General features: G+C 40.8%; 1 protein-coding gene across 2 annotated transcripts in view; it reads left to right on the top strand.

The window, feature by feature from the left end:
- The window catches only part of Ly75 (lymphocyte antigen 75), a 132,953-nt gene that overhangs the window by 26,116 nt on the left and 91,911 nt on the right, over positions 1–14,926 (top strand). For both annotated transcript variants that reach the window (XM_076928809.1, XM_076928808.1), the window contains exons 9-13: positions 1,265–1,375; positions 1,891–1,979; positions 2,109–2,278; positions 5,650–5,849; positions 7,223–7,365. In XM_076928809.1, coding sequence (XP_076784924.1) covers positions 1,265–1,375; positions 1,891–1,979; positions 2,109–2,278; positions 5,650–5,849; positions 7,223–7,365 — 713 coding nt within the window. The remainder of the gene's footprint in view (positions 1–1,264; positions 1,376–1,890; positions 1,980–2,108; positions 2,279–5,649; positions 5,850–7,222; positions 7,366–14,926) is intronic.

The raw sequence follows: 14,926 nt of genomic DNA, 5'->3' as shown, positions 1-14,926 counted from the left end.
CTGAGTAAGCGGTCTGCTTGATGTCTGAGCACCCATTGCAGTCTAGAAAAGACACATGGACTCTTTAGAACTTTTGTGTCAAATGGCCTGCTTCCTACAAGGATCCAAGTCTCCATCAGCCTTTTTGCTCATTATGATTGATGTTTGGCAGGTAACCATGGCTCGGTCTGAGAGAGTCTGTCTTTTTATGCTCTGATTAAGTTTTGAATTAGTCATGATTTGAGGCTAACTGGAAAACGTTTTTTAATAGTTCAGTTTTTAATAAAAAAAATTTAAGTGGTTTTCAATATTTATATAAAAAGTTGGGATAGATTTGTTCAGAAAAAAAAATTATCTTCTCCTGAGATGTAGCTTGCTAAACAGTCATTGAGCATGCTCTGGTTAGGAGCCTAAAATAGGCTATATCATGCACAGAAGGACTTTAACACTTTTTTTTAGTTTTGTTTACATCGCTTTCCTATAGGCAGCTGTCTCTCCTGGTAATCAGGGTGACTGTTACCCAGACATCTAGGAGACTGTAAATGGAAGCATCAAACCGATTTCCTATTTAGAAGTGTCCGATCGCAAAGACGTGACTTAGAAGTGTCACACTCCGTGCCCTACTTTAAAAGCCAAGATGGCTCGGCGCATCATCCAAAGTGAAAGTGAAGAATGAAGGGAAGGCTTAACTACACAGCCTGCCTGAATTCAAAAGTGACCCTGGTGACAGTCAAGCCACCAATATTTACTTTCCAGAAGCAATGCAACTTAACCAATTAAGCAAAATCAATTTTATGTAGCGTATTTGAAAGAGACAGTTTTGATGTCTAGACTGGAGTAGAGTTAAAGGAAACCTTTGACTCTACACTTATTTGGCAGTAGCTCTTGTCACCCCCATCATACTTCCACAGATGAGGAAATGTAACCAGACTTTAGTTGATGTCTCCCAAAGATTTTAATCTGTGAACAAACATCAGACAGGTCACAAAGAAGCACCTAGAATCCCGGCAGCTTTGGGAGGGGTTCGTCTCACTTCGACTGCTTGTCTATGTGTTCTTTGGCTGTTTTATTGTTAAGCTTATAAGAAAAGAAACTTTGTGCACACTGTGTTGTAGAGATGGCAGGCTCAGACACTGCCTTTTCCTGACTCCCATAGTTACTGTGATTTAATTCTAAATGTTTGGCAAATTATTTGTTTGGTAAGGATTTGGTTGTTTTTTTTGTTTGTTTGTTTTTTGTTTTTGTTTTGTTTTGTTTGTTTGTTTGTTTGTTTTGTCTTTAAAAGTTAGGTCAGTGGAAAGTCCAGTCCTGTGAAAAGAAACTCAGATACGTATGCAAGAAAAAGGGAGAGATAACTAAGGATGCACGGTCTGATAAGCTGTGTCCCCCAGATGAGGTAGGTAAAACACCTCTGTTCGTTCCTGGAGCAGAATTATCCCTCTGTGGTTAAAGATGATATCTAAGCTTAAACGATTCAAACTTGGAAAGTGAAAGTACTGGTTTCTGTTCATACGTTTAAGGAAAATTGAGAAGGAGGAGAATCATAACACACAGGTGTTCTTACTGAAAGAAAAAGCTCACCTATTCACGAATTCCTACAAATATGTAAATATAACTACTGTCCTCAATGTCAGTAGTTAGATTTCCTCCAACAACAGTACTCTTCCTGAAAACTAATCCAAGCAACAGCTGCAATAGGGTGAATCAGGGAGAAAGGGCAAAGAACACAATGCCACATCTCAGTCATGTAGCGGTCACGTGACCTGTGAAACCGAGCTCCATCCTTCCCAGGTGAGGACAGTCATGTCCTCTGCTTCTTCGGGTTAGCCAATTTTGTCAGAGTCAGGGGGGTTGGGGGTGGGGAAATCATGAAGTCTCAAACCTTGTGATGGTGTTCCTCTTCTGATTTAGGGCTGGAAGAGACATGGAGAAACCTGTTACAAGATTTACGAGAAAGAGGTTCCTTTCGGAACGAACTGCAACCTGACCATCACTAGCAGGTGTGACCATCAGAATACACGTAGTAGAAAACTTCTAACTGACTTTGCCTAAACAGTCTCCTAAGAAAAAAGTGGGAGGGAGAGGGGCTTTTCCTTTCAAAACCTGTGAGAATGGTTTGTCCTCTGTAGGTTTGAGCAGGAATTCTTGAATGACATGATGAAGAACTACGACAAATCCCTCCGGAAGTACTTCTGGACCGGCCTGAGAGACACCGACTCCCGAGGAGAGTACAGTTGGGCCGTTGCTGGGGGAGTAAAGCAGGCTGTGACCTTTTCCAACTGGAATTTTCTTGAACCGGGTGAGTGTTTTATGAAGGGCTGGCAATGCTTTAAGACAGAGCTGACAGGAGGGCGTTGGGGTAGCGCTAAGCCCCACACTTTCACGTGGCACCAGATTTGCAGTTAGTCAGTCTACAAAGCTTGCTTGAGTCTGACTATTCAGGTTCCCCCCCCGGCAGACATAAGCATCCAGAAGGCCCCGTGGCACTAGGGACAGAGAAATGCAGCCACAGGAAGAGTGATTCACAGGGCGCCATGACTTAGCATCGTGCCAAATCTACCTGTGGTTCTGATTTTATGGTTTTTTCCCGAAGCTCGTTTGTGCTAAGGTGAAAGGCGGAGTGGGGAGCTTAGGGAAGCAGAAGCCATTCTCTTGCTTCGGATTGAGTAAATCTACTCTACATGCTGATTTGTTAGAGAGTAGTATGCTCATAGCACCTGGTTGCAGTGATGGACTGGGGGCAGAATGTGCCCAGAGAAGGATAATATAGAGAGAAAGATAAGAAGGCAGAAGCTCAGCTGGGCATGGTGGCACACACCTTTAATCCCAGGACTTAGAATGAAGAGGCAGGTAGAGCTCTGTGGGTTCGAGGCCAACCTGGTCTACATAGTACGTTTCAGAAAGCCAGAGCTACATGGCCTATAGGGGAAAAAAAAAAAAAAAAAAAGCACAGGCTCAGTAAAGCACAGAAGCCCTTGCTAACCAGATGCTTCACACTTCACACACACACACACACACACACACACACACACACACACACAACCGAAAAAACAAAAACAAAAAACAGATAAGCAAATAAAACAACAACACACAAAAAAAAAAAACTGAAGTGACATCAGTGAGTTCTGCATGATGCCCTGTCGACACCCACTTCCTGACAAGGTCCGAGAGGAGAAGGGGTACCATCCCTTCTAGTTTAGATTTGAGAGAGGGGTGGCATGGGGGAATGCCACCAAAGGAGTGCCAATTGCCTGTGAGGAAGCTCTCATTTGTATTATAAAGATGCTGCCTAAATTTTAAGAAGCAAAGTGGTAGACCGTAGAGTGGCGAACCACCGCATCTCTCCCGGGCGTGCCTTCACCTGTGCGTGGGTATAAGGGCGTCGGTGATGTTCAGAACTGGAGTCTGTGAACCCACAACAGAATCAATGCTTTCTTTGTCTCCATTAAATTCATGTGGATAATCCATTTCCAGAGCAAATGCCCGACTACCCAGAGCCAGCACCAGCACCATAAGTGTGAGGGTTGGGTTTATTTTGTTGAGTTGGGTTTTTTCTTTTTTTCTTTTTTTAGGGTGGGGATGTTTTACCCCCTCTTTTAATGTAAGTCTCAAATAAAATTTAAACATTTCCCATGAAGTATTTTACATTTTTTATCTATCTCCTGACTTCATCCTGCAGAATTAAACATGTATTTGAATTAATCTCCATGAGAAAAAATTAGGAAAGCCATGTAAGTTAGCATTTGTTTCTTTTTTGTAAGAATTATTTACTTATTTTATGTATGAATACACTGTTGCTTTCTTCAGACACACCAGAAGAGGGCATCAGGTTCCATTACAGATGGTTGTGAGCCACCGTGTGGTTGCTGGGAATTGAACTCAGGACCTCTAGAAGAGCAGTCAGTGCTCTTAACCACTCAGCCATCTCTCCAGCCCTAGCATTTATTTCTAAAGTTAGTTCATCTTTCTTCAAACAGCCCCAAGCATTGGTCATAATATACCATGGAAGCCACAAGAACCAATGTAGAAGTTCCACCTGGTTTTAGAGCTGGGAAAATACAGGCTTCAGTGGTTTGTTTAACAAAACATACCTGGTTATTGATCAGTAAAATCCATATCTCCTGACTTCCAAGCCAATGCTGTGTAGGCTGACTTGTTCAAATAAGATAGGAGTCACAGGTCATTCTGCTTTCCTCTTTTCAGATGTCTGATATTTTCTTGTGTTGATATAATGTGATCATTAAGATATTTCTCTATAGCACGGAAACTGTTACTCTTCCCCTCTGCCCATCTCAGACCAGGTGATAATGATGTGAAAAGACACTTCCCATGGCCTTCTTCCCGGTGGATCCCTGGGCTCAGGCCCAGCTGCACCTCTCACTACCCGTGAGCACGGACACTTCATTCCATCTGTGTTTGAAAAGATCTGATCATACAAACTACCTTTGAGTGTTACGAACAAATAAAATTTAGACGGCTGTAAGCCGAGTGGTGAATAAGAGTGTATATTCACAGGCTCCTTCTACTTTCAGTGCCATAGCCCTTCCTGTAGATCTGACTCTGGGAAGGTTTAGTTTTGAAGTTTACTAAATAGCTTTAGGATTTTCAAAGCTGTTAAGCTACACGGAGCCACTATCCTGAGCCGCTATCCTCAAGCATGGCGATTTCCCACATTGCCCTGGAAGCAGACTGCTTGAGTTCAAAGCGAAGGCCAATTCTTGTTAAGTGTAACCTTTAAGAAGTCACTTAGTCTGCCAGTCTGCATACTGGGTGCTATATGCTGGGATCTGAGGGGCTCTGGGCGGGCTGGAGAGGCCAAAGAGTTGCAGCTATCCGAGGGGAAGCTGGAGCCAGGTGGACTGCAAGGGTCGGGTGGCTAGGGGCCAGTGTTGGGGCCACCAAGCAGGAAGTGTCTGAGGTAGTCTCAAACACACAGCTGGTTGGGCCAGGTCAAGGTCCAGCGGCCTTCGGGAGAGAATACTCCTCCCTGGAGATAAGACAGGTCTCTCAGATGGTCTTTGGTGAAATAGCTCATACACTTTATTCCTGTGGATAGGACCTTATAAACATCTGGGGATGAGTTGGGATCTAGAGGCAAAAACTTCCTATTGGCTTGGTCTGGGATGATAGGGATGACTGTAACGTGTGGAAAGACTTCAGGTGCTATCCCTACAGGGCTTATTGTCACAGTCTTCTCAATGGGATGCCATGGCCACATGTTCCAGGACAGGAACCTGGTCAGGAGTAGATTTAAATGCCTGCCACTCTCCATTATGAGAATTGCCGGGCTTCCTGAATCTGTTTGACCTTGCCAAGTTTTCTGTCTGGTGGCCCGGTCCTCTGTCCCACATTCATCCTCACTGTACATCAGTTCTGACAATAGAACCCATCTGATAGGGGTTACTTAACAGGTCCCTGTAGAATGAAACCCCATGGCAAACACTTGTGTATGATGCCCGCTGCCCTCCTTGCTATTCTCAGCATCCCATTTCTTCCTCTCTCTCTCTCCTCCACTGTTCCGCCAACTCTCTCTCTCCTCTGTCTTGGCTCAGAGCAGATGTTTAAACTTTGAAATTTTTCATTTTTGTCTATGGCCTTGTGCCACCCTGACAGCACCTGATCTCCTCTTTAAGTTTTAATGTTTAATTAACCTTTCCGACCCAACCCCAGCGTCTCCAGGTGGGTGTGTGGCCATGTCTACTGGAAAGACTCTTGGCAAGTGGGAAGTGAAGAACTGCAGAAGCTTCCGAGCACTTTCAATATGCAAGAAAATAAGGGGACCCCAGGAGCCCGAGGAAGCAGCCCCCAAGCCTGACGACCCCTGTCCTGAAGGCTGGTACACTTTCCCATCAAGCCTTTCTTGTTATAAGGTAAAGTAGTGGTCTCATTCGACCTGTCCATGGGGTCATCTCTCTGCTATCCTTGTTCATGTCATTGTACAAATTATGTCCCTCCCTGTAGGCACACAGTCCCTCACACCAATGTTTGGGAGCATGGCGTCCTTAGCAAAGCATCATGGGTTTCTGGTGTCAGACAGCTCAACTCTTATCCACGTCTTGCCCTCAAAAGCAAGACTAAAGCCAGAGTGACCTTTCTCCCATGCTTCCTTCCCTCTGAGAAGTTGGGTGACCTGCAGCATGCTGATATTGTATGCAGGATTATCCTAAACCCCTAATTCTTCTTATCGGATTAAAATTCCTTCTTGTATAGTGAGAGCCAGTTCTTGTTGGGTTAAAAAACAAAACCAATTTGGGGTCTGTATCTTTCATGTAGTTCCATAAACAAACCTTTCAATACCACTCTCAAACTCCAAGGTGATCACATGTATAGATCTCTAGCTTAGGGTGTGACAGACAGGCTGTGAGTTCTGCCGGAGTTTGGTCAGCTGGCTGGGCTGTGATCTGGTGTCTGTCACCCTTCACTCTAGGGTTCAGGCTAAAGGGTGGCACCTGTCAGATTGTTTCTTCTCACGGTAAATTACTGAAGCCCAAGAAGAGGAGCCCAACCAAGTTGGTGTATTTCAGGCCTCTAGCCTCAGCATACGACATGGCCAGGCCCCGTGTGAAGGGAGAATCTTATTCCTCCTACCTGGAGTCATGGTTAAAGTATGATTGAATATATGACAGGAAGCTGAAGAGTCATGATCAATAATCCAACAATGGTGTTTTGTCTTCTCTGCCTGCTCCCCTGCTGCCTTCTCTGTTTTGAAATAGCTAGGCTCTTTTGGCGTAGCGTTAATCATCACAAATTAAAGAAACAGTCAAAAGTGCCAGGTTTTGATTTGGCACCGTCTGTCCATGTCCACACACCCATTTAGATAGCACGTTGATTGTTCCTGATCAGAAGGCGAACCCTGTTCTTCTGCAGGCTTCCTGTTTGATGCTCAGAATTACACTGTTGGCACATTTCTTTGCAAAAGACTACTTGCAGAATGTTCCTGGGTACTCTTTCAGCCTTGACTCTTAGTGTGCTTGCTCTTCAAGGTCCTAGGTTTGCAGATACTTGTTGGAGCAGTTCTCCAGCCTGGCTAGAGAAGGCTACTCACCTGGTGGTGTGGCCATCGCTGTGTGAGCCTCTGGTTCACTCTGGGCAGAACTTGTCTTGTTTGCTGTATGTACATTTAGCTGTGCTTCCATTTCCCCTGAAGGAATTCATGTCAGAGACCCACACATTTGATTGCAATCGATAAATCTATGAGTGTTTTATGATTATTCCAGAAGAACAATATTCTGTTTTTATTAAGGTGTTCCATATAGAAAGAATCGTAAGAAAGAGGAACTGGGAAGAAGCCGAAAGATTCTGCCAAGCCCTTGGAGCGCACCTACCCAGCTTCAGTCATAGGAGTGAAATTAAGGACTTTGTTCATTTGTTAAAGGAACAGTTCAGGTAATATTTCTAGAATAAGTGGTTTTGAGCTAAGCCTGATGTCATTTTGGTATTCAAGTTGTGATTTAGCATCTCAGGGGCCATTCACAGTCCAGAAGCATCCAGCACATTACTGCGAAATACCATAGAGCTTCAAAGCCAACCGAGGGATAGTCCGCCCCCTTTGTGTAGCACACCCAGCAGCTGGGATAAGAAAAGTGTGGCAAAAGTGTGGAGCAAAGACAAGGAGAGCCTGGGAAGATGCCAGAGGGGAGGGAGTGTGTCTGGTGTAATCAGGGCAAAAGCCATGAAGGAGGCTGATTCTTGAAAGGTACATGGTGTTTTGAAAGGTAAGAGAGGAGAAGGAGCCAGAGAACACAAAACAGAAACAGAGTTATGAGAAAAGAGTGGACAGCCAAGGAGCAAAGAACAACAGAAAGTGAGAATGGAGATGAAAATGGAACGGCTTGCTAATCAGGGAAGATGTTTGATCCTGAGGGGGTGGGGGGAAGTATCAAATGAAGTGAGTCTTCAAATAGTTTCGGCTGTGAAAAGGCTAGAAACCAGCCCTATGTTCCTGTAGACGCACACGTGGATAATTGCACAGACAGGGCCAGGATGTGGGTCAGAGGTGGCATGCTCGCCTACTGTCTGTGTGCTCTACGTTCTATCCCCACGAATGCAAAGAGAACACAGACTGGATACTCTCAGGTACTAGTTACTCAGTACCTGTTACTCTCAGTACTAGGTACTCTCAGGGCAACTAGTTAGAAAACTACCACAATGGCCCCCGTGGAAGCCACATGTAGTAAGGACAGTAAGAAAGGAAACTATCAAAGTGGCTATGATCATTGTGGTTGTAACATCATCATGGAAGGCTTTTCTGACCTGATTTTCCTGATGCCTCTCTGGACACCATAGAAAAATATGTAGGTCAGCTGATGCTTTTCAGTCATAGGGATTAGGGGTTTCAACACCACAAAATTACTTCTTCTTGACTTTTCTGAACACTGAAAGGTGTTTGTTTGTTTAATCAAGGTGTATTAGGATAAATAACTTTTTTAAAAAAATACATGAACATATTCTAGTAAATGTTTTCTCTATGACTGTGAATCCAACAAAAGCCCTTTCCCCTGAAATAAAAGTTTACTAGAAAAATGAGAAAAATCTAACCAGCCTTGGTTTTTTTTTTTTTTTTTTTTGCACATCATTAACTATAAAAGATGTGTGAAGATTGGTATCTAAAGCATATTAAGGTAGGAGACACTGGCTATGTGTTTAGTTCCCAGTTAATTTCATTTTTGAAGAGACTGATCTAAACTATGTATATTGCGCCCTTTGAAAAAACATGCCAAAGCCATACACGAGCTCAGATGTGAATTTAAAAAAATCAAGAACACTCAAAAAATAAGTAATTTATTATAAAAGAATTCAAAGCAAGAATATAGTAGACTTGATAGTTAATGTATTAAAGTATTCCTCTTAAAATAAAAAAAAAAAAATGTGTATGGGGTATATCTGTGCCATGGTGTGTGTGTGTGTGTGTGTGTGTGTGTGTGTGTGTGTGTGTGTGTGTGATGTGTGCACTCGCTGAGTGTACATCAGAGGACAACCTTCAAAGCTCACTTCTCTCCTTTGACCCTCTTGAGGCAGGGCGTGTCTTGTTCCTGGCACACTGCACACTCTGGACTAGGTGGCCCAGGAGATTCCAGCTATTTTTCCTGTGTCCACCTCCCATCTCAGCACAGTATAGCTATGGATGCATGCCACTGCATCTAGCTTTTATAAATGGCTGTTGGGGTCAAACTCAGATCATCAGACATGCTTGGCAGGTGCTTTCATCTGCTGAGCCATCTCCACAGTCCCTAAAACCTTCCTTTATTGTATTTTTCTCTTTAATAAATAACGGGTTTTTAACACACTAAATAAAAACCGGACTACAGAAACATAAAATAGTTGTGAAAATATGAAGGTATGATAAATTGCTGTCTTTTTCTGGAAACCGTATTTTAGAAACATTTAACATGCAGTAGAGTTTAAGAGTACATGCCCATAAATCAGACATATAAGGGGAGGGAAGCAGTGTGATGTACATGTGGAGAATTATAAGAAATGAAATAACGAAAGATTAATCTAGCATAAAATAAGATGGCAAAGGCCCAATTTGTACATTATCAGTTTTGATTAAGTCCAAGTTACAAATTTGTTCAATAATGAAATTCGATTCTGTTTTGCTAGAAAATACATAAAACAAATCTGTCCATTAGTGCTTGCCCAGCCCTGAGATTCTAGTATTGCCATCCTAGGTGGAAGGAAACCCAGAATGTTTTAAAATGGAGCATTTTGGTAGAGTAATTCTCTTTAAGTTTAAGGGGAGTGGTGATGTTTTGAGTACAGAGTGTAAGGGGCTCGCCAACATGGGTGTCACTCAGTTGCTATGTCCATGGCTTATTACGTTTTGATACATATTGCGTGCCTGTGCTGTCTGTGTGGTTGTCTTATGTTAACTCAAGCTAGATCATAAGCTAGATATTATAATAGGCACTGAAACTACATCTAGAAAAATGCCTTATCCATTTCTGGCTTAACATATAAATATATCATGTATTTGGTATGTTTAATTGCTATATAAATCTGTATTGCATTAGAAATGTAACACTGAAGTCAGTATCTATTACAATTAATGATAGAGCACTTTAAAATGCATTCTCATAAAAGACAGAAACAGGAAAGGATATCTATTACTGTTACTGCTGAGCTATTTTGTATATATTAAGATATAAAATGTTATTATGTGCAAACATATTGTCTTCAGAGAAGAAAAAGAAAGATTATAAAAACTATAAAAATATGTTATTTGCATTGGAAACTAGTCTGCAAAATACATAGAAATAATCAATGGGTATTACATCTAGCATTTTGAGTGATTTTTAAAATATTCCATTAGAATTTTTGGGTTTTTTTTTTTTTACCGTATTTCACAGGTTTGCTTTATCATAGCCTATACATACATACATACATACATACATACATACATACATACATACATGGGCACGATGACATTTCCTGAAATCAATCCTAGCGTTAGGTGATGAGGTAGCAAGAGGATCAGGGATTCAAGGTCACCCTTGGCTACATAGGGAGTTTAAAGATTGAACCCTGATTTTCATGAACACTAGGCAAGCGTTCTATCATTGAGCTATTCCCGACCCTCCTCATTTTTCTTCTGAGACAAAAGTCTCATGTAGCTCAGGCTGACTTCATTGATTATCTATAACCCATTTCTGAAATCATACTGATTAACAAACTTTAAAATTCCACTGATCAACCTGCTTATGACATTGAGAAGAAAAACCAAAGCCTTTGGTATCTCGTCGGATCAGAGAGGTCCTTGTGGGAGCTGCCTCCAGAATATGACCCATTAAATACACTGCCAATCTTACCTGAAGTTTGGATTTTGAACAAGGCAACCTAATGAGATCACAAGCTTCAAACACACACGAGCTTGTGTTCACACCTGCACTCGTGCGTGCGCTGCACACACACACACACACACACACGGACTCATACACACTATCACACCATCACACTATCTAGGTGAAACATTCTTAGAAAACATTTACAGAACAAACTCTCAATCCTATGCAAGGAGTTACTATCTCCAGCTGGAACAGGAAGCCATGGATAAATGCTGAGTGACAGATATATCTGTAGATATTTGAGAGGATCAATTAGTAGAAAACTGCCATAGTCTTACATGGTAGAAATAGCCATTCAGAACATCTATGGACAAAGTAGGTCATACAGGGAGACAAAGCTGTGTCAAAAAAATAAAAGGCTACTTTTATTGATTTGTTATCTTTTCAGCACTATTGAACACCCTCCTTAAAAATTGGTATGCGTTCATACATAAAACTTAGAAAGTATGTAAAAAAGTAATGAAGAAAATGAAAATCATTTCAAATATTGCTTATAGTGGAAATTCTCTCCATTTTCTTCCATTCCTATACACATTTTCATAAAAATGAAAAATACACTAATTAAATTTTTTTCTGTCTGCAAGAGTAATGCATATTGAAGTTGGAAAATAGGAAAGTGTAGAGCAAAGATAAATAAATAAATGAACAGCCCAATACCGTCACCTGTAGGAATTTTAATTGTATACTCCGACCAGCAGGCTGGCAAAGGCCAGATTAAGCAGGCTGTGCCATCTGCTTAATAAGAGCTCCATTATAAAGCTCAGGCCTTGTTTAGAAAAAGTGCATTCTTTAAAACCAAGATGGCCACAATAGTTGAAAGGAAAGGAAGGAAGCAGGGTCATTTACACTAGAAAATGATTATGAAGTTCACTCCTCTAACGTGTTAACTTTTATTACTGGAATTGATCTTCTCAGCAAGAAGCCTGCTGCCCACCCCAAATCTGTATCACTTGCCGCGGAGTTAAGACTGATGACTGCTTTATTTCTCAGTCGAGGTTCTATATCGCTGTTTGGATTTCAGTTTTAAAAAAAGAAACAAAGATTCATGATACACCAACTCATTAAGGCTCTTGGACCATTGCGACTCTTGACGGCATCCCAATGGGAAACCATTGTGGAGCCAAAATAGCCCTGGGCTTAGAGAAGAAAGCCTTGTTTGCGGCCATTGCAGAGGCATAAAATGGCTTTAGATATAAATCTAGGCTTTGCGGACTAAGAGCCCTCATCAAATAGTATTTATTGGGGGTTGTAGCTAAGATACTGTTTTCCCTAGCAACCAAATGTTGCAGGAAATTGGGCTGAGAGTCAGAATTTTAACACATTTACACTTACTAATCCTTTCTGCAGCGTCTCCACGTAGCCTTAGAACTATATGCTTAGTGTGTGGCGTAGAAACAGTTTAGAAAAAAAAAATGGGAATGTTTCGTTTTGATCTGATTCCCCAGTTATGATCAAGAACTTTTCTCTCTCTCTCCAGCTTTCCTGAAATCTGCATTAGCAGCAGTATGCAGCGAGTAATGTAGTTTCCAGCTTATTCTTTCCTTTATCTAGCAACAGCTAAGGAAGATAAAACTGAACAAGTTGTAATTCAGAAGTTACTTTCTCCTCCACTCCCACCCCCACACACACACCACACACACACACACACACACACACACACACACACACACACCATGAGTACCTACTGTTCTCTGTGTTTATAATACTCCAGGGAATCCCTTCAAATGAAGATGAAAACTAAATTCAGGGTAGAAATGGAGTTCATTCTCTGAAAGTAGTGATGATCAGAGATATTTTAGACAACTGAGCAAAGTCTATAAGAAACCACCCTCTAATCGTCAGCAAAGGACTCAGAAATAAACTTTAAAGCAGAGAAGTTTGTCAATTGGAAGATGGAGAACAGCTGGCTAAGAGGAGACTGGTGAGAGGCCCCAGGAGCCATGGAAGGATGGGGCAGACAATGGCAAAGCCTGCGGGTATTGGGTAGCTGTTTGAATCTAAGCAATAGGTGCGTTTTGGTCTTTCTTCCTAAATGAACTCAAAAGCATATGTTAGGGAATTTCTCAGGAAAAACTTGGAAGAAATAGTTATATTGTCATATGAGTTTGAGGGAAAAACTTAGACCAGGCTGAAGGGTGACCTGTGTGTGGTCACTGTCTAGACCCTGTGGTTTAGGGACTTGTGATACAGCAGGAAGGCTGTGGGAGAGCTGAGAGGCAGCTGACAATTGGAAATTCCTTATAGCTGCTGAATTTAAACTGGACTTAATTGCCTCCAGTAGATTTTATCTGGTCTGTGAACTGCTGGTTATTTTCCACAAATCTAACAGCATAGCAAATGTTGTTATATAATTCTTATTCTCTAAGTTAAACAAGTTGAAAACATGAGAAAATACTGACTGATATTAAACTATTGGGGAACGTTAAGAAAAGGAAATCATGTGGGGTTTTGTTGTTAGTTTTTGCTGGGGGTTTTTTGTTGTTGTTTTGTTTTATCTCGTCTTGTCTGTCATAAGATCTTGCTGTGCAGCTCAGGCTGAGCTGGAACAGGCTACCTAGCCCAAGTTGGCTTCACACTAGTCATCCTTCTGCTTCTGCATCTAAGTGCTAAGGTTATAGGTGTGTGTGACCACGACCAGCTGCAGTTACTTTATTAAAAAGTAAGAAGGTGGTATAAAGTTAGGTTGGTACTTCAAGTGACTAAAAATTGCATAAAAACATTCAGGCTTATACTTCTCAGTAACTTTATAGCTGTGCATTCCATATATTCTGTATATTCTATAAAACTAAATAGTACCAATTATTTTTGCATTTGGGTCCTACCTCTTCTGAAATACATATTAATATTATATTTATGTATATATTATATATGCATGTATATATTTTATGTGCATATTACATATGTGCACAATATATTCATATTGTATTTATGTATACACAATGTCTACATTTTATATTTATATATGCATATGTGTATATATACATATATGTATATATAGTTATATTATATTTATGTATATGTTATGTATGCATGTATATGTGTATATGTGTTGTCCCAACACAAAGTTAAATTAAAGGGATAGAATTTGGCTACTTATTTAAGCCTAAGAAGTCTAGATTTTAAGGAATGTTTTCTGTTGAAATTAGAGTCAGAGGAAGGTTTTGCAATTGGATCACTTGTCATATACATATATGCATATACATATACATAATACATATATTCCCCGATAGAGGGAAAGGTATCACTTGCATGTGTGTTCCTGACTTCATGTTTGTATATATTCATCTGTGAGGCATCTAGCTGCATTCTTCTGGAACATGGTAAGTGCTTGGATTTCTTGCTCCAAAAAAAAAAAAAAAAAAAAAAATATATATATATATATATATATATATATATATATATATATGCCATCTTTTGAAGACTTTTTCCTCCAACCTCAGGAAGTATTTGTACACTGCAGTCCTTTGTGACCTCTCTAGATGCTGTAGTTTGATAATGTTTAGACTTTATATGCTTCATTTGGTAACTCCCATGGGCTCATATGTATCATGTCTCCTTGGCTGTGATATCTTCTGTTTGACAGGAGGCATCTGATCTCATACTTCTCTGTGGCATCACTATACCCAGATCAATGCTATAACTTAGAAATATAATGCCAATGGTATTAAATATAATCGTGGAAGCGTTTTTTTATTTAGATTTTTAAAAATGACTACTTGCTCACTTTAAAATTACTGGAAAATGGGAATTAAAGTATTTTTAAATTTTTGTTTAGTAAAATTTTAACCAAATAGCTTATTTTGTATCATAAAGACATTTGATAGTGCTATAAAGACTGTGTGTGTGTGTGTGTGTGTGTGTGTGTGTGTGTGTGTGTGTGTGTGATGGAACCTAGGGCCTTGAACATTATAGGCATTGAACTACATCTGTAACCCCTAGACACTTTTTTAAAATGCCATTGTTGGAGCTGGGAACATAGGTCACCTCATCAAGAACCCACACAAAGCCCAGAATCCAAGTGCCAGCACCGAATAAGACATGGTGTCTCATGCCTCTAATCCCAGCCCTTAGGAGATAGAAACAAGAGGATGAGAAGTTCAGGG

The sequence above is a fragment of the Arvicanthis niloticus genome, chromosome 2, assembly GCF_011762505.2.
Source record: "Arvicanthis niloticus isolate mArvNil1 chromosome 2, mArvNil1.pat.X, whole genome shotgun sequence".
Classification (NCBI taxonomy): Eukaryota; Metazoa; Chordata; class Mammalia; order Rodentia; family Muridae; genus Arvicanthis; species Arvicanthis niloticus.
This window is presented reverse-complemented; position numbering and strand designations above follow the sequence as displayed.